Consider the following 15,959-nt stretch of genomic DNA (forward strand, 5'->3'; position numbering starts at 1 on the left):
AAAAAAAAAAAAAAATTTTATACTACCAGCGGTGTTCAGCCTGTGGCTGAGGGCCACATGAAGATTATAATTGTACGCACAAGTCACCATTAAAATGACTAATTGTTGTTGCTAGTCATTTAAAGAAGCTGGGATAGGCAGAAGAAAGAGGACCTAGTCTGTATTCTGTCATTAAGAAGCTCTACATGGAGGCTAATAGTTTCTACCTTAAATTATATGTTCACTAAAAGTAATTCTTTTCTCTTTAGATTTTTTAAGGAGTATTGTCATGATGATTAATATATGTGTGTGTACATGTGTATGTATACATCATTTTTTAAAAATCAAACTTTCCTGTCAATATGGTACTCAGAAGTCACATGTGGCTATTAAAAATTTAATTTAAATAAAATTCATTATGTTACTTCGTCATACTAGCACATTTTAAGTATTCCATAACCACCTGGGACCTAGTGGTTGGTGGCTATTGTACTGGATAGCAGATGGAGAACATTTCCATTATTTTAGAGAGTTCTATTGGACGCGCTACACTAGAATCAAAGTATCCTAGTAGAAATAGAACTTTCCGTTAGGGAAGGAATAGACTTCCCTGGGTCACCAGTGTTGGTGTGCACTGTGAGGCATTTGGCTCGTTCCCAGTAGCAGAGGTCTTGCTTGTGGCACTGTTGCTCTGGAGGTTTCTGGAAATCCCTCAGAGGCTGACCATCACAGATACTAGGCAGTAAGGAATGAGAACAACTTTGTATATGAAACATTTTATAGATGCTTTCAGTTTATCCCCTACCTACTCAACCAGCATGGTCCCTTTGAACAGGAGTAAAGAAGAAATGGAAGGAGCCTCATTTACTCTGAGGTGACAGTATGTTTCTCCAAAACTGTTTTTGGTCTATTTGACATTAAGAAAGTATCATAATATACTTAATAGCAAATGGTATATCATTTTCTTTTATATCTAGGGCATATGAATACCTGCTAACTTAATCATAAAACATCTGATTGTTTCATTGTAAAGTTAATGTCAGTGAGAATTAAATTATTAAAGGAATTAGATAACCTCAAACTGTATAATTAAAATTGTATTATGACTTCATCTTATATTTTCTTTAACACTAATAACATTGACATTAGTAAAACAATTTCATTATAAATAACATGGATATATATCTGACCAATGCCTTTTGACATTTAATGAAGCAGTAAATCTAGATGGTTTTTGGTTAGAAAACGCAGAGACACTGGTTTGTTGGGCTTCTTTCCTTCCCTCCATGTTGGTCTTCCCATCCTGAGTTGATTATATGTGTGGTTCTCCATGCCTTCTGTAACTTTTCTGTTATTACTTATCCCAGAATACATTAGCACTGAGACTATCTAGGAGGAAATTATGAGACTCAGCTTACAGGTGTTTGATTGGGGCTACAAGCAAGGAGAGTGGCACATGAAGTTTGTTTCACATCCCTGGTCGTATTTTTCTTAGCATAGACTCTTTGAAGAATGATGTGATTGGTATTAGCTTCAGGGGGTCCAGACTATCCTGAGGGGTTCAGGGTTTGGCTGCAAACACGTTTCCTATATTTTCAGTGGCTTTCCTTTCAATTCAGACCTGACTTTTATTTTGTTAAAGAGCTTACTGTCTGGCTTAAAGAAATAGTTGATAGATAATTCTTCATTCTCTTTTTGTTTACTACCCTATCAGTAACCATATTTCTTTCCTTGGACATCTAGTATGATAGACTTTGCTAATACCACATTTCTTTTTTAACTGGAGATGGAGATTTGTGATTACCTGATACATGCTTTGAGTTCACTTGGAAAGAATTACTTGTTGGGTAGTACTTTTTGGATTTGTAATTGTTAAGCTTAGTTTTCATTTAAAAAGGAAGAGTGATGGTGAGAAAGAACCCTGGGATTTGAAATCATTTAACTAAAAGTATGCATATTATGAAAGCCTAAAATAATCCAAGATCTAAAACCTGACAGATACCACCAAAAAGGAAAAATCATATAGCTTAATCTCACCAATATTATAGATCAGAGAGTCCTAAATAAAATATTAGTAAATAGAATCTAGTAGTATACTAAATAATACACAGAGACCAAGTAGGGTTGGTTTGATATTAGAAAACATACTTTATTAGGGGAATATGAATCAAATGCTCAAATAGGTTAAGAAAACATTTCAGATCCATTACTGATTAAAAGAAGAAGAAAGTTTTATTAAGCTAAGAATAGAAATGTTAACTTGATGAGGATTATCTGTCAGTAGCTATCACAGTTAATGGTGAAACACTAATTTTCCATTCAAGTCACAAGCCTGGAGGCCTGCAACTGAAAAAATGATTCAAAATCTCTTCTGGAAGAACAGGCAATAGATGAGGAAAAGAAGTAAGACTAAATCATGGAAAAGGAAAGACTAAATTATTAACATTTGTAGACAATTATATATCTAGAATATTTTAAAAGGACCAGTTGGAAAATTATGACAGGAGGGCAGGAGACCCTTTTCCAGGAGCCCTCCCCCCTTTTAGATCAAACACAAGTATTTGATAAATAAATTCTAAACATGTTTAGAAAAACTTTAGTAAAGTGATCAAATAGAAAGTAAATAAACAGTAAACCAATTGCATTTCTGTACGTAGCAAAAGATTCTATTTATAGTAGCAGTAAAAACTCAAGACTATTATGTTACATTGAGCTTGTTTGTATTTTTGTGCCATTGCCATGCTGCTTTGATCCTGCCTCATGTCACCATCTGATCTTTGATAAACCAAACAGAAGCACACACTGTAGAAAAGAATCCCTATTCAGTAAATGGTGCCTGGAGAACTGATTAGCCACATGTAAAAGACTGAAACTAGACCTGCACCTCTCACAACTTGGAAAAACTGACTCAAATGGATAGAAGATTTAAATCTAAGACAAGAAATGATAAAAATCTGTAGAAAAAAGTGTGGGAAAAAATCTGATATTGGCTTGGGGAAAGATTTTATGAAGACCACCCCATTGGCAACTGCAGCAACAACAAAAATAAATGCTACCTAGTCAAGCTAAAAAGTTTCTGTACGGCTAAGGACACAACAATTAAAGCAAATAGACAACTTTCAGAATGGGATAAGATATTCATATGTTACAACCCTGACAAAGGGCTAATAATGAGAATCTACAGAGAACTCAAAACTGATCAAGAAAAAAAGCAAACAATAGCTGAGTGTGGTCACTGACACCTGTAATTCTAACACTCTTGGAGGCCAAGGCAGGTGGATTGCTTGAACTCAAGAGTTCAAGACCAGCCTAAGGAAGAGTGAGACCCTGTCTCTAAAAATAGCCAGGCGTTGTGGCAGGTACCTGTAGTCCCACCTACTCGAGAGGCTGAGACCCAAGAGTTTGAGGTTGCTGTGAGCTATGACATCATGGCACTGTACCCAAGGTAACAAAGTCATACTTTGTCTCAAAAACAAAATAGTCCCATCTATAAATGGGCAAGAGACATCAACAGAACCTTCTTCCAAGAAGACAGATAAATGGCCAACACGTGAAAAAAATGCTCATCATCACAGAAATACAGATGAAAACCATCTTGAGATATCACCTAACCCCAATGAGAATTGCCCACATCACAAAGTCCCAAGCTGCAGATGCTGGTGTGGATGTGAAAGGAAGGGAACAGTTATACACCGTTGGTGGGATTGCAAACTTAATACCACTCTTTTGGGAAAGAAGTATAGAGCTAAAAGTATACCTTCCATTTGATCCCGCAATCCTAATACTAGGTATCTACTCAAAGGAAAAAAAATTATCAAAAGGACATACGCATCAGAATGTTTACTACAGCTCAGTTCACAATCACCAAGATGTGGAAACAACCCAAGTTAAGACCAGGTGTGGTAGCTCATGCTTGTAATTCTTTTTTTTTTTTTTTTTTAATTATTTTTGAGACAGAGCCTCAAGCTGTCCCCCTGGGTAGAGTGTTGTGGCATCACAGCTCACAGCAACCTCCAACTCCTGGGCTCAAGCAAGTCTCCTGCTTCCACCTCCCAAGTAGCTGGGACCACAGGTGCCTGCCACAATGCCTGGCCATTTTTTGGTTGCAGCCATCATTGTTGTTTGGCGGCCTGCGCTGGATTTGAACCTGCCACCTTAGGTGTATGTGGCTGGCGCCTTAGCCACTTGAGCCATAGGCGCCGAGCCTCATGCTTGTAATTCTAACACTCTGGGAGGCTGAGGTGGGTGGATTGATTGAGCTTAGGAGTTCGAGACAAGCCTGAGCAAGACCAAGACCCTGTCTCTAAAGTAGCCAGGTGTTGTAGCAGGTGCCTGTAGTCCCAGCTATCTGGGAGGCTGAAGCAAGACGATCACTTTGAGCTCAAGAGTTTGAGGTTGTTGTGAGCTATGACACCATGGTACTCAGCCTCAGGGCAACTAAGATACAACCCAAGTGCCCACCAACTCATGAATGGCTATGTGTAATACTATGCAGCCATAAAGAAAGATGGAGACTTTATATCTTTTGTATTTACCTGGATGGATTTGGAGAATATCCTCAATATAGCTCAAGAATGGAAAAATGAGCATCCACGGTACTTAACATTAATATGAATCTAGTAGATGAACAACTACATGCCTACATGAGATAGAAATTCAAGAAGGGATAGAAGGAGGGGGGAGAAGGAAGGGGTTTGGTAAGTTGTCACCAAACAGGCACAATGTAGAGGTGTATGGCATACCTCGGTAAAAGGCTCAACTACAACTTGGACTTCATAACATAATGCAAATGATGTGATCTAATCATATGTATCCTTACATTAAGGTGAAATTTAAAAAAACCCTCAAGAATAAATATAATAAGGAATATGTAAGACCTAGGTGAAGAAAATGAAACTTTATAAAAGGACAGATAAACGCCTGAATATACAGAACCACATTATATTCTTAGATGGGAAGGCCCAACTAGAAATGTCACTTTTCTCCCAAAATACTCCCTAAGTTTATTATAATTTGTTCAAAAGTCCCTCTGTAAGCAGAAATTCTCAAGAAGAGCTAAAGAAGATTTTAAAATGAAGATGAAGGAGCAGGATACAATGTCCTAGAACTATTGATATAGCAGGTTGGTACAAAAATGAATTTATGGAAATTATATGATAAAATTCAAATAAGGAAAAACAAGAAGTTAGTCAATAAATGGTGTTACTATAAATGAAAATTTAGCAGGGAGGAGGCAAGATGGCCGACTGGAGCCAGCTTTCCACAGAGGCTCCTGTCCAGAAGGAGAGTTAAAGGACAGAAGTTTAGCAAGTAAGCTGATGGTTTGGAGCTGAGCCAAGACAGAAGATTGAAGAGCACACATCACCCCTGCTGAGGCAAGCTGTGACGTCAAGGAAACAAACAATAGGTGCAAAACCCATCGCAAAGTAGATGGGAGTCCCCTCCCCCATGAGAACAGCTCACAGTGTACTTTCTACAAATAAGTGAGCAGAGTTCCGATCTCTTCTTTTTCTATTCCATGAGAGAGAGCCACTAAAAACTGGATCCCCTTCCCCAGAGAGGACCCACTAGTGTGCCATGGCACTCTCCTGCCAGACATAAAACTGAACATATACTCTACCCACAATTCTGAAATCCCAGCACTCCCCTCCACTCCCACCCTGAGGTCTGGAAGCCTTTCCCCTGCAGAGTCTAGACTCTTGGGCATTTTCTCAAGAGGTATGGACAAGGCGTGGGCTGTTACAAGTCTGTGATGAATCAGTGGCATGGGTGTAAAGTGGGGACTGTGGTGCAAAGGAACCATACGGGAGAGGGAGAAACGGTGCCCCACAGCACAGCACAGCAGCAATGGAGGTGGTGGGAACAATAGGGCTCATGTCCCTGGTGATATTTTGGGGAAACACTTCCTCTCTTAGCAACCAGAGGGAGCTGGGCCTCTACTCCAGTGGCAGCCAAGGAAACACAGGCCCTGTGAGCAAAGGGTATGCCTGAGGCAGTACCTGCCCAGGCTGGGCATGGTGGGGATGGAGACTAGAATGCATGCATAGAGGTGGCATACTTCCAGGTTGAGGCTGAGTCATAATTGCTGCTTTCGTGATCCCTAGGTGCATCCGGCCCCCAGTGGAGGATAGCTGGAGGCATGGTGGCAGCATCAGCTCAGGGAGGGGCAGGAACTGAGAGCCCTTTGTGAGCTATAACCTTGCCCACCCCAACACAGAGTGCAGCAGAGACACCAGTTTCATGAGTGGCTCAGCAGCAACAGCACAGGGTAGGGCTGAGTAGCAGTTTCTGTGAACTCAAATGGCGCCTGGCCCACAGTGGAATACAGCTGAGACAGAAATGCAAATTCTGTGAGAATATAGATGGCAACAACATCAATCTGGGGCAGGGCTAGAACCGAGTGACACTCCCCAGCTTCCATTAACCACCCAAGGTAGTCAGGCTTCAGCTCCCCCTGCCAGCTGGTGGCAGAGTGCCGCAGCCTGGCTGAGGAGACATAGAGCTGCCTATGACTTAGGCAGGTGCAAACCCCTGGTGTATCTGCTCATTGGAGGGAACTGGGCCAAAGCCCTCCAGGGTTACCTGTGACAGAGGTGCAAGGTGGGAAAGGAGGCATCAACCTCCCAGGACTAACTCATTTGCTGGGCAGGCCCTTCTGATTCTATGGAGCACTGGACAAGCCACACTCAAGCTGCCAGCAGACTTCTGCTATCTAGTTGCTGGAGACCTTTTGAACTCTCTCGCACTTGAGACTTGGTGCTGACTGGAACAACTGATTTGGAACTCTTGACCTGGGCCAATCACCTGAGGATCATCCAAGGTGGTACCTGGTTGTGTTGTTGTGGGAAGGTTTGATTTTCCTTTTCCAGTTGTTACCTGTGGGGGTTGGGGGTGTCTTAGTTGCTTGTATTTCTCCACAGCTGAGACTTCAACCCAGAGTTACTGATTCACTAGGATTGGACAGAGACCTGCTGAATATAAGACAGAGCCACCCACCTCCACCACACCAATCAGGTCCCCAGTGTCTCAGGCTGTAGTACTGTACTGGTCCTTTGCAAAGCTGTAGGGGAAAAGCTGCAGGCACCAGTCCCAGTTCTTGGGCAAAGAGCTGGTTAATCTCTACTCTAGGAGCTCCCAATACAATTTCACCACACCTGCTCACGTAGCCAAACAGTGAAAAATAATCATGGGGTGGAATCAGCAGAAACACTCAGGCAAAGTGAATGATCAGAGTAGATCACCACCCCAAGAAACGACAAAGTGGACACACCAGAAGATCCCATTCATAAACAAATGGCGAGATGTCAGAAATGGAGTTTGGAATTTGGATGGCAAATAATATTAACAGAATGGAAGTAAAGCTAGGATTAGAAATTCCAGGAATAATTAAAAGTTGTCTCAAGAATTCAATGAAAAAGTCACCAAAGATTTTGACACATTGAGAAAAGAATCTGCAGCCCTCCAAGATAAGAGTAATATAGTAGAATCCCTCAGTAACAGAAAGGAGCAGGCAGAAGAAAGGATTTCTGACATTGAAGACAAAGCTTTTGAATACTCCCAAATGCTCAAAGAGGAAGAGAAGTGGAGAGCAAAAACAGGTCATTCTCTGAGAGAGCTGTGGGATAATTCCAAAAAACTAATATTCGCCTTATAGGAATTCTTGAAGGTGATGAGTTTGCTTCAAAAGTCCCCAGATATTTTACTCCAAGAGATAATTGAGGAGAACTTCCCAAACATGGCAAGAGATTCTGAAATTCAGATAGCAGACAGTTTCACCCCAGCACAACTGAATCCAAATAAAGCATCTCCCAGACACATTATAATTAACTTCAACAAATTTGAAGGAGAAGATTCTGCAAGCAGCCAGACATAAGAAAACTATAACCTACAAGGGTAAGAATATTAAAATGACTGCAGATCTCTCTGCTGAAACTTCAAGTTAGAAGAGGATGGTCATGGACCTTTAACTTCCTAAAACAAAATGCCTTTCAACCCAGGATCCTGTATCCAGCTAAACTGAGTTTCATTTACGATGGAGAAATTAAATACTTGAATGACATTCACATGTTGAAGAATTTTGCCATAACTAAAGCAGCTCTCCAGGATATTCTCAGACTCATCCTCCACAAATGACAAGCACAATGCTCTACCACCAAAGTAAACTCACTCAGAAACTTTTGATCAAATTCCAACTTCCACAGTGGCAAAAGGATTAAAAATGTCCATTGGACTTTTGAAAAACTCAATATCCAAAATACTCTCAATTAACATGAATGGCACAGGTTGGCTGGCTGGATATAAAAACTCAGGCCAAATATCTGCTGCATACAAGAATCTCATCTTACCTTAAATATAGACTCAAAGTGAAGGGATGGTCATCTATAATTCAGGCAAATGGAAATGAGAAAAAAAGCAGGTGTTGCAGTTTTATTCACAGATACAATAGGCTTTAAAACAACAAAAGTAAGGAAAGATAAGGATGGTCACTTCATATTTGTTAAGGGTGACGTAAAACAAATGATGAGATTTCAATTATTAACATTTATGCACCCAAGCAGAATGCGCCTCAATTTATAAGAGAGACTCTAACAAACATGAGCAACTGGATTTTCTCTAGCACCATAATAGTTGAAGATTTTAACACCTTTTTGGCAGTGTTGGATAGATCCTCCAATAAGAAACTAAGCAAAGAAACTTTAGACTTAAACTTAACCATTCAACAACTGGATTTAACAGACATCTACAGAACATTTTATCCTAACAAAACTGAATACACATTCTTCTCAACAGCCCATGGAATATCCTCCAAAATTGATCACATCTTAGGTCACAGGTCTAACCTCAGCAAATTTAAAAGAATAGAAATTATTCATTGCATCTTCTTGGACCATTATGGAATAAAAGTTGAACTCAGTAACAACAGGAATCTGCATACTCATACAGAAACATGGAAACTAAATAACCTTATGCTGAACAATAGCTGGGTCATAGATGAGATTAAGAAGGAAATTTCTAAATTTTTGGAACAAAACGATAATGAAGACATGAATTACCAGAATCTCTGAGATACTGCAAAGGTAGTCCTAAGAGGGAAATTTATAGCATTGCAAACCTTCCTCAAAACAACAGAAAGAGAGGAAGTTAACTTAATGGGACATCTCAAGCAACTGAAAAAGGAAGAACAGGCTCAGCGCCTGTGGCTCAAGTGGCTAAGGTGCCAGCCACATACACCTAAGGTGGCGGGTTCAAATCCAGCCCGGGCCTGCCAAACAATGATGGCTGCAAACAAACAAACAAAAAAAAATAGCTGGGTGTTGCGGCAGGCACCTGTGGTCCCAGCTACTTGGGAGGCTGAGGCAGGAGACTCGCTTGAGCCCAGGAGTTGGAAGTTGCTGTGAGCTGTGATGCCATGGCACTCTACCCAGGGGGGGGCAGCTTGAGGCTCTGTCTCAAACAAAAAAAAAAGGAATAACATTCCAATCCCAAACCCAGAGAAGAAAAGAAATAACCAAAATTAGAGCAGAATTAAATGGAATTGAAAACAAAAGGATTATACAACAGATCAATAAATCAAAAAGTTGGCTTTTTGAAAAGGTCAATAAATAGATAAACCTTTAGCAAACCTAACCAGGAATAAAAGAGTAAAATTTCTAATTTCATCAGTCAGAAATGACAAAAACAAAATAACAGACTCCTCAGAAATTCAAAAAATCCTTAATGAATATTACAAGAAACTCTATTCTCAGAAATATGAAAGTCTGAAGGAAATAGACCAATACTTGGAAGCATGCCACGTTCCTAGACTTAGCCAGAATGAAGTGGAAATGTTGAACAGGTCTATATCAAGTTTTGAAATGCCATCAACTATACAAAATCTCCCCAAAAAGAAAAGTCTGGAACCAGATGACTTCACATCAGAATTCTACCAAATCTTTAAAGAGGAACTAGTACCTATATTACTTAACATTTTCCAAAATATAGAAAAAGAAGGATTACTACACCCAGCATATTCTGTGAAGCAAACATCACCTTGATCCCCAAACCAGGAAAAAACCCAATAAGAAAAGAAAATCATAGACCAGTATCTGTAATGAATATCAATGCAAAAATATTCAATAAGATCCTAGCAAACAGAATCCAGCAACATACCAAACAAATTATACACCATGACCAAGTGGGTTTTATCCCAGGGTCTCAAGGCTGGTTCAATATACGAAAAATCTATAAATATAATTCATCACATAAACAAATTAAAAAACAAAGAAAGACCATATGATTCTCTCAATTGATGCAGAAAAAGCTTTTGATAACATCCAGCATCCTTTCATGATCAGAACACTTAAGAAAATAGGCATAGCAGGGACATTTCTTAAACTGATAGAGGCCATCTGCAGCAAACCCATAGCCAATATCATATTGAATGGAGTTAAATTGAAATCATTTCCACCCAGATCAGGAACAAGGCAAGGTTGCCCATTGTCTCCACTGCTTTTTAACATTGTAATGGAAGTCATAGCCATCACAATCAGGCAAGAAAAGGTGATCAGGGGTATCCATATAGGGTCATAGGAGATCAAACTTTCACTCTTCACAGATGATAAGACTATCTATCTGGAAAACCCTAGAGATTCAACTCCAAAACTCTTAGAAGTGATCAAGGAATACAGCAGCATCTCAGGTTACAAAATTAATACAAATCTGTAGCCTTTATATACCCCCACAATAGTCAATCTTAAAAAGCAGTCAAGGACTCTATTCCTTTTACAATAGTGCCAAAGAATATGAAATATTTGGGGCTTGGCGCCTGTGGCTCAAATGGCTAAGGCACCAGCCACATACATCTAAGGTGGCGGGTTCGAATCCAGCCCGGGACCACCAAACAACAATGACGGCTGCAACCAAAAAATAGCCGGGCACTGTGGTGGGCGCCTGTAGTCCCAGCTACTTGGGAGGCTGAGGCAGGAGACTTGCTTGAGCCCAGGAGTTGGAGGTTGCTGTGAGCTGTGATGCCACGGCACTCTACCCAGGGGGACAGCCTGAAGCTCTGTCTCAAAAAAAAAAAAAAAAATATTTGGGAGTTTACCTAACAAAGGATGTGAAAAGAAATAGCTGAAGATGTTAACAAATGGAAAAACATACCATGCACATGGCTGGGAAGAATCAACATTGTTAAAATGTCCATACTACCCAAAGCAATATATAATTGTAATGCAATCCCTATTAAAGCACCACTGTCATACTTTAAAGACCTTGGAAAAAGGTCATTTTATATGGAATCAGAAAAAACCTCAAATAGCCAAGACATTACTCAGAAATAAAAACAAAGCAGAAGGAATCACGCTACCAGACCTCAGACTATACCATAAATTGATAGTGATCGAAATTGCATAGTACTGGCACAAAAACAGAGGTAGATGTATGGAACAGAATAGAGAACCAAGAGATGAACCCAGCTACTTACCATCATTTGATCTTCCATAAGCCAATCAAAAACATTCAGTGGGAAAAAGATTCCCTATTTAACAAATGGTGCTGGGTAAACTGGCTGGCAGCCTGTAGAAGACTGAAACTGGACCCACACCTTTCACTGTTAACAAAGATAGACTCTTACTAGATAAAAGATTTAAACTTAAGACATGAAACTAAAAATACTAGAAGAAAGTGCAGAGCAGCCTCTCTGCTGCCCAGGCTGGAGTGCAGTGGTGTCATCTTAGCTCACTGCAACCTCAAACTCTTAGGCTAAATTGATCCTCCTGCCTCAACCTCCCACATAGCTAGGAGTGCAGCTACCATACTCAGCTAATTTTTCTATTTTCTGTAAGCTGGGGTCTCGCTGTTGCTTAGGCTGATCCTAAACTCTCTGACCTCAAGCAGTCCACCCACCTCAGCCTCCCAGAGTACTAGAATTATAGGCGTGAGCCATGTACTTAGCCTAAGGCCATTATTATTATTTACTTATTTTTAATTTTTTTTTGAGACAGAGTCTTACTATGTTGCCCCCAGTAGAGTGCCATGGAGTCACAGCTCACAGCAACCTTAAACTATTGGGCTGAAGCTATTCTCCTGCCTCAGCCTCTCAAGTAGCTGGGACTACAGGTGCCCACCACAACGCCCAGCTGTTTTTTGGCTGGTATCGAACCTGTGAGCTCAGGCAGTCTACCTGCCTCAGCTTCCCAGAGTGCTAGGATTATAGGCATGACCTACCGTGCTTGGCCGCAATTAAGTCTTTAAATGAAAAATATGTAGTTGTAGTTTATCTAAGGGACTGGGAATAGAGAGTCTAGGCAAAGGATTCTTTGAAGGTTTAGTAGCCAGTAAGATTGATAGCATAGCCTTCTGGAACCTATGTTTATTTATAAAAGTGAAATGTTTAAATTTGACTTTTTATGATTATGCACTTGGCTCTTTATCCTCTGTAATGTAACAACATATTAAGAGACAATTGCCATTAAAACTTTTATTTCATCCAGAAAACATTTTTATCAGAATTATCCAGGTTAGTTTTTCACAAAATGAACATCCATCATTAACTGATCATCACCAGATACCAGGCATGATTTTAAGTTCTTTACACACATTATTCCTCATCAAGTTTTTCAAAGTAGTTAATATATTTTGTGTGCAGTTCAAAATTGAGAAAAGTTGACTTTCCTAAGGTCATACAGCTGGGTCATTCAGAGTAACTAGTCTTTTTTCTAAAGTACATTGATTCTATAAAAGACATCTTGTTTTAATGCTGCCAAAATTTGTTTTTAGATTGTCTTCGCAGTTTTACTGACTTAGAAGAACTTGATGAAACAGAGTTATATATGTGCCATAAATGCAAAAAGAAACAGAAGTCCACAAAAAAATTCTGGATTCAAAAACTACCCAAGGTAAGTGTTGAATTTCAAGTTATGATGAGGTTTCAAGGGGTAAATTCTTGGCTGATGAGAAAGTTCGTAACTTTTGCTGATGTATACAAACTGTTCTATATATTTGTCTCCGGGTTTTCAGTAAAAGCTATAACTTCTGAGAATGCATAAGGGATGCATGGAAGCAAGCAGTTATCAAGGATCAAAAGAAAAACTGAAAGAGCACCTAAAATACTTTGGAGATCTCAAAGTATTAAACTTTGAAAGGTAAAAGGTGTTCAGTCTTTTTCTTTATCTCTGCCATCCAGGTGCTATGCTTACATTTGAAAAGATTTCATTGGACAGCATATTTAAGAAACAAAGTTGATACATATGTAGAATTTCCACTGAGAGGCCTAGACATGAAATGCTACTTACTAGAGGTAAGGTGATTTCCTTTTTAGCATGGTAAAAAGATGGCTCTTCAATAAAATTAAGTCTTCAAAGAGGGTAGAGGTCTTCAAGGTAGGAGCTACTGATATCATTGAGCACTTTTCTCCCTTGTTCTGTATAGCCTGAGAACAGCGGTCCAGAGAACTGCCTGTATGACCTCGCTGCTGTGGTGGTGCACCATGGTTCTGGGTGAGTATGTAGCAGGCTTCCTGTGATTAGGAATACCCGGTGGCCAGCACAATGAGGACCTACAATTTTGTACAACTCTTTAATATTTCACCCTGAACTCCTCCCAGAATGGATACACATACATTAAAGTGGTGAAAGAGAACTTTCCTTAAAGTTTGTTGTGAAATAGTATTCCTGAGAGGATGCTGTGAAGGTTTAGGAGAAGGTATAAATGCAGAATGGAGAATGGTTCATGTGAACCTAGCATTCAGAACCCAATGTATTTGTCCACAAAATCCAGAGTCATCTTTACTTCATAAATATTTCCTTCAAGTGAAATTTAATGGGGGAAAAATGGGAACTATTTGTAATAACTTCATGCCATTTACATTAAAGATCCATTTTTCATTTTGTTGAATAATATTCTTGATTATTTTTTCCCCTGAAAGTTTAAATTTAGGGGCATATAACTTCTGATTTCTGGTCAGTTTGAGGCTATTGTACTATTCATGTTTAAAATCCTTTTCCCTCAGAACTCTGTAGACATTGACTTTACCACTTATTACCTAGTGTTATAAATGATAAGTCCAGTACAAGTGTGATTGATAGGCAACCTGATTTTTTTTTTTTCCCCCTCTCTGGAAGTTACAAGATCTTCTTTTCTTTGGACTTAAGAAATATCATCAGATGTAATCCTGTTTGGTAGGGACTATTTCAGAAATGTTTATACTGTATGTTCAACTCCATTTTCTATTTCTTCTGGAATCCATGTTAAATATATGGTGAATTTCCTGGATCTGTCTCCCACATGTCTTACTTAACTACTCTTTAATGACTTTAGTCCATGGCAGTCTTTTCTCAGAGACTGCAAAAGACTGCTATAGAGTATGTTTTCAAAGTACTAATTTGGGTTTCAGCTGTATCCAAATCAAAGATTAGCTCCACCATCAAATTTCTGTGTTGTGCCAATCAAATTTTTCTGAGAACTTTTTCACAACCTATTCCTGCAGTGTCTTCTTGAAACTTTAGTTTTCTGTGTTAAATTCCTTAGGGTTAAATGATTTACTTAGTCTTCCTGGATCTTCTCTTTCATGCTACTTCTTAATTTGATTTTTGGTTGTTTATTCAGAATCATAGTAAGAATGAGTTTGATCATTATTAGTAAATAAGGCTTTTTTCCCTGGCTTTTATGAAGCTATCTGTTCTACCTATTGGCCTTTCTCTTAACTGGGAGGGCTAACTCTAGGGCTCCAACTATGAGAGGTGCATCCTACTGACAGGAAAAGCCTTGATGACCAAGGTATGAGGGAAGGTGCTTCCTTGGAGGCAGATTTCTTTCTTAAGTTTAGTTTTTTCCCCAAGATTCTGATGGAAAACTGATTTCCCATGTTTCTACAGGCCTTAACTTAGGCTTGTTAGGTTGAGGGCCTCATCTCTGGTTTCTCCCATTAATTCAGTGCTATCTGCTTTATCTCTTCTAACCAACACTCAATTTTTGGTCAGTTGATATTATTCTTTCCGTTTTTTCTTTTTTAGTGTCAGTACGCTCCTTGTCCTTTTGATGGGTAAAAGGACAAGGAAGGTAAGATATATGAGCTCAATCAACCATCTTAAACCAAAAGCCTCTAGGATATATTATTTATAGTACTTAAATTATATGATTATATAGATTCTTTGGTGATTTCTGCAGTCTTTCTTTGATCTTTCACCTTTTCTTTACAGGGTTGGCTCTGGACATTATACTGCATATGCAACTCATGAAGGCCGCTGGTTCCATTTTAACGACAGTACTGTAACACTGACTGATGAAGAGACCGTGGTGAAGGCAAAGGCCTACATTCTTTTTTATGTGGAACGTCAGGCCAAAGCTGGATCAGATAAACTTTAATACCTCCTCTAAATCATCATTCATCAACTATACCGGACAAACATTTCCAATTTTCCACAAATACTTGATCCAAGATTTAATTTCATTATGCACTTTTCAGTTTCCTATTTTGGGTTTAGTTTTATCAATGGTAGTGACTTATTGAACATGGGCACCAACTAATTTTGTTGTTGTTCTACCAGAAAACCTCAGCAGACATTTTGATTTGCTGCTTTAGTTGTAATAATTCAATTTTTATATGTAGTTTCAAGAACTTAGTTCTGTTTGACTTTTTTATATTAATGTTTTCAGTTGTCACACTGAGGCACATTTACATCAATACTTTTGTTACTCTCACATGCTGACAGCAAGATATGTTCCTGATTATGAAGAGCGACACAATTGCCTGCTGCATTTCCCTAGCTATAATAGAGATCAGGTTGACTCTAAATCAAGGATCGTGTACTCATGTAATTTGTGGCCCACAAGATTTCACAGTGACTGCTAAGTAATCATTCTTTTGCCTGTTAAAGATAACTAAGAGGGCATCTTTAAGTAGACCAGGTAATTGCTGCTCTTGGTGTCTCAAGGCTGCTGTGTATCAGCACTAACTAAATAAACCTGTTGGTTCAGTCATACCTGTACTGCAAATACAAGAA

General features: G+C 39.2%; 1 protein-coding gene across 2 annotated transcripts in view; it reads left to right on the top strand.

Moving 5' to 3' along the window:
* The window catches only part of USP3 (ubiquitin specific peptidase 3), a 94,998-nt gene extending 79,039 nt beyond the window's left edge, over window positions 1-15,959 (top strand). Inside the window, exons 12-15 of one of the 2 annotated variants that reach the window (XM_003784406.3) lie at window positions 12,736-12,854; window positions 13,142-13,255; window positions 13,387-13,454; window positions 15,156-15,956. In XM_003784406.3, the coding sequence (XP_003784454.1) occupies window positions 12,736-12,854; window positions 13,142-13,255; window positions 13,387-13,454; window positions 15,156-15,321 (467 nt within the window). In that variant the 3' untranslated portion in view covers window positions 15,322-15,956. Of the gene's footprint in view, window positions 1-12,735; window positions 12,855-13,141; window positions 13,256-13,386; window positions 13,455-15,155 lie in introns of both variants that reach the window. The other variant, XM_023510115.1, reaches the window with a different exon arrangement.

The sequence above is a fragment of the Otolemur garnettii genome, unplaced genomic scaffold (assembly GCF_000181295.1).
Source record: "Otolemur garnettii isolate 467f Iridium unplaced genomic scaffold, OtoGar3 scaffold00011, whole genome shotgun sequence".
Lineage (NCBI taxonomy): Eukaryota > Metazoa > Chordata > Mammalia > Primates > Galagidae > Otolemur > Otolemur garnettii.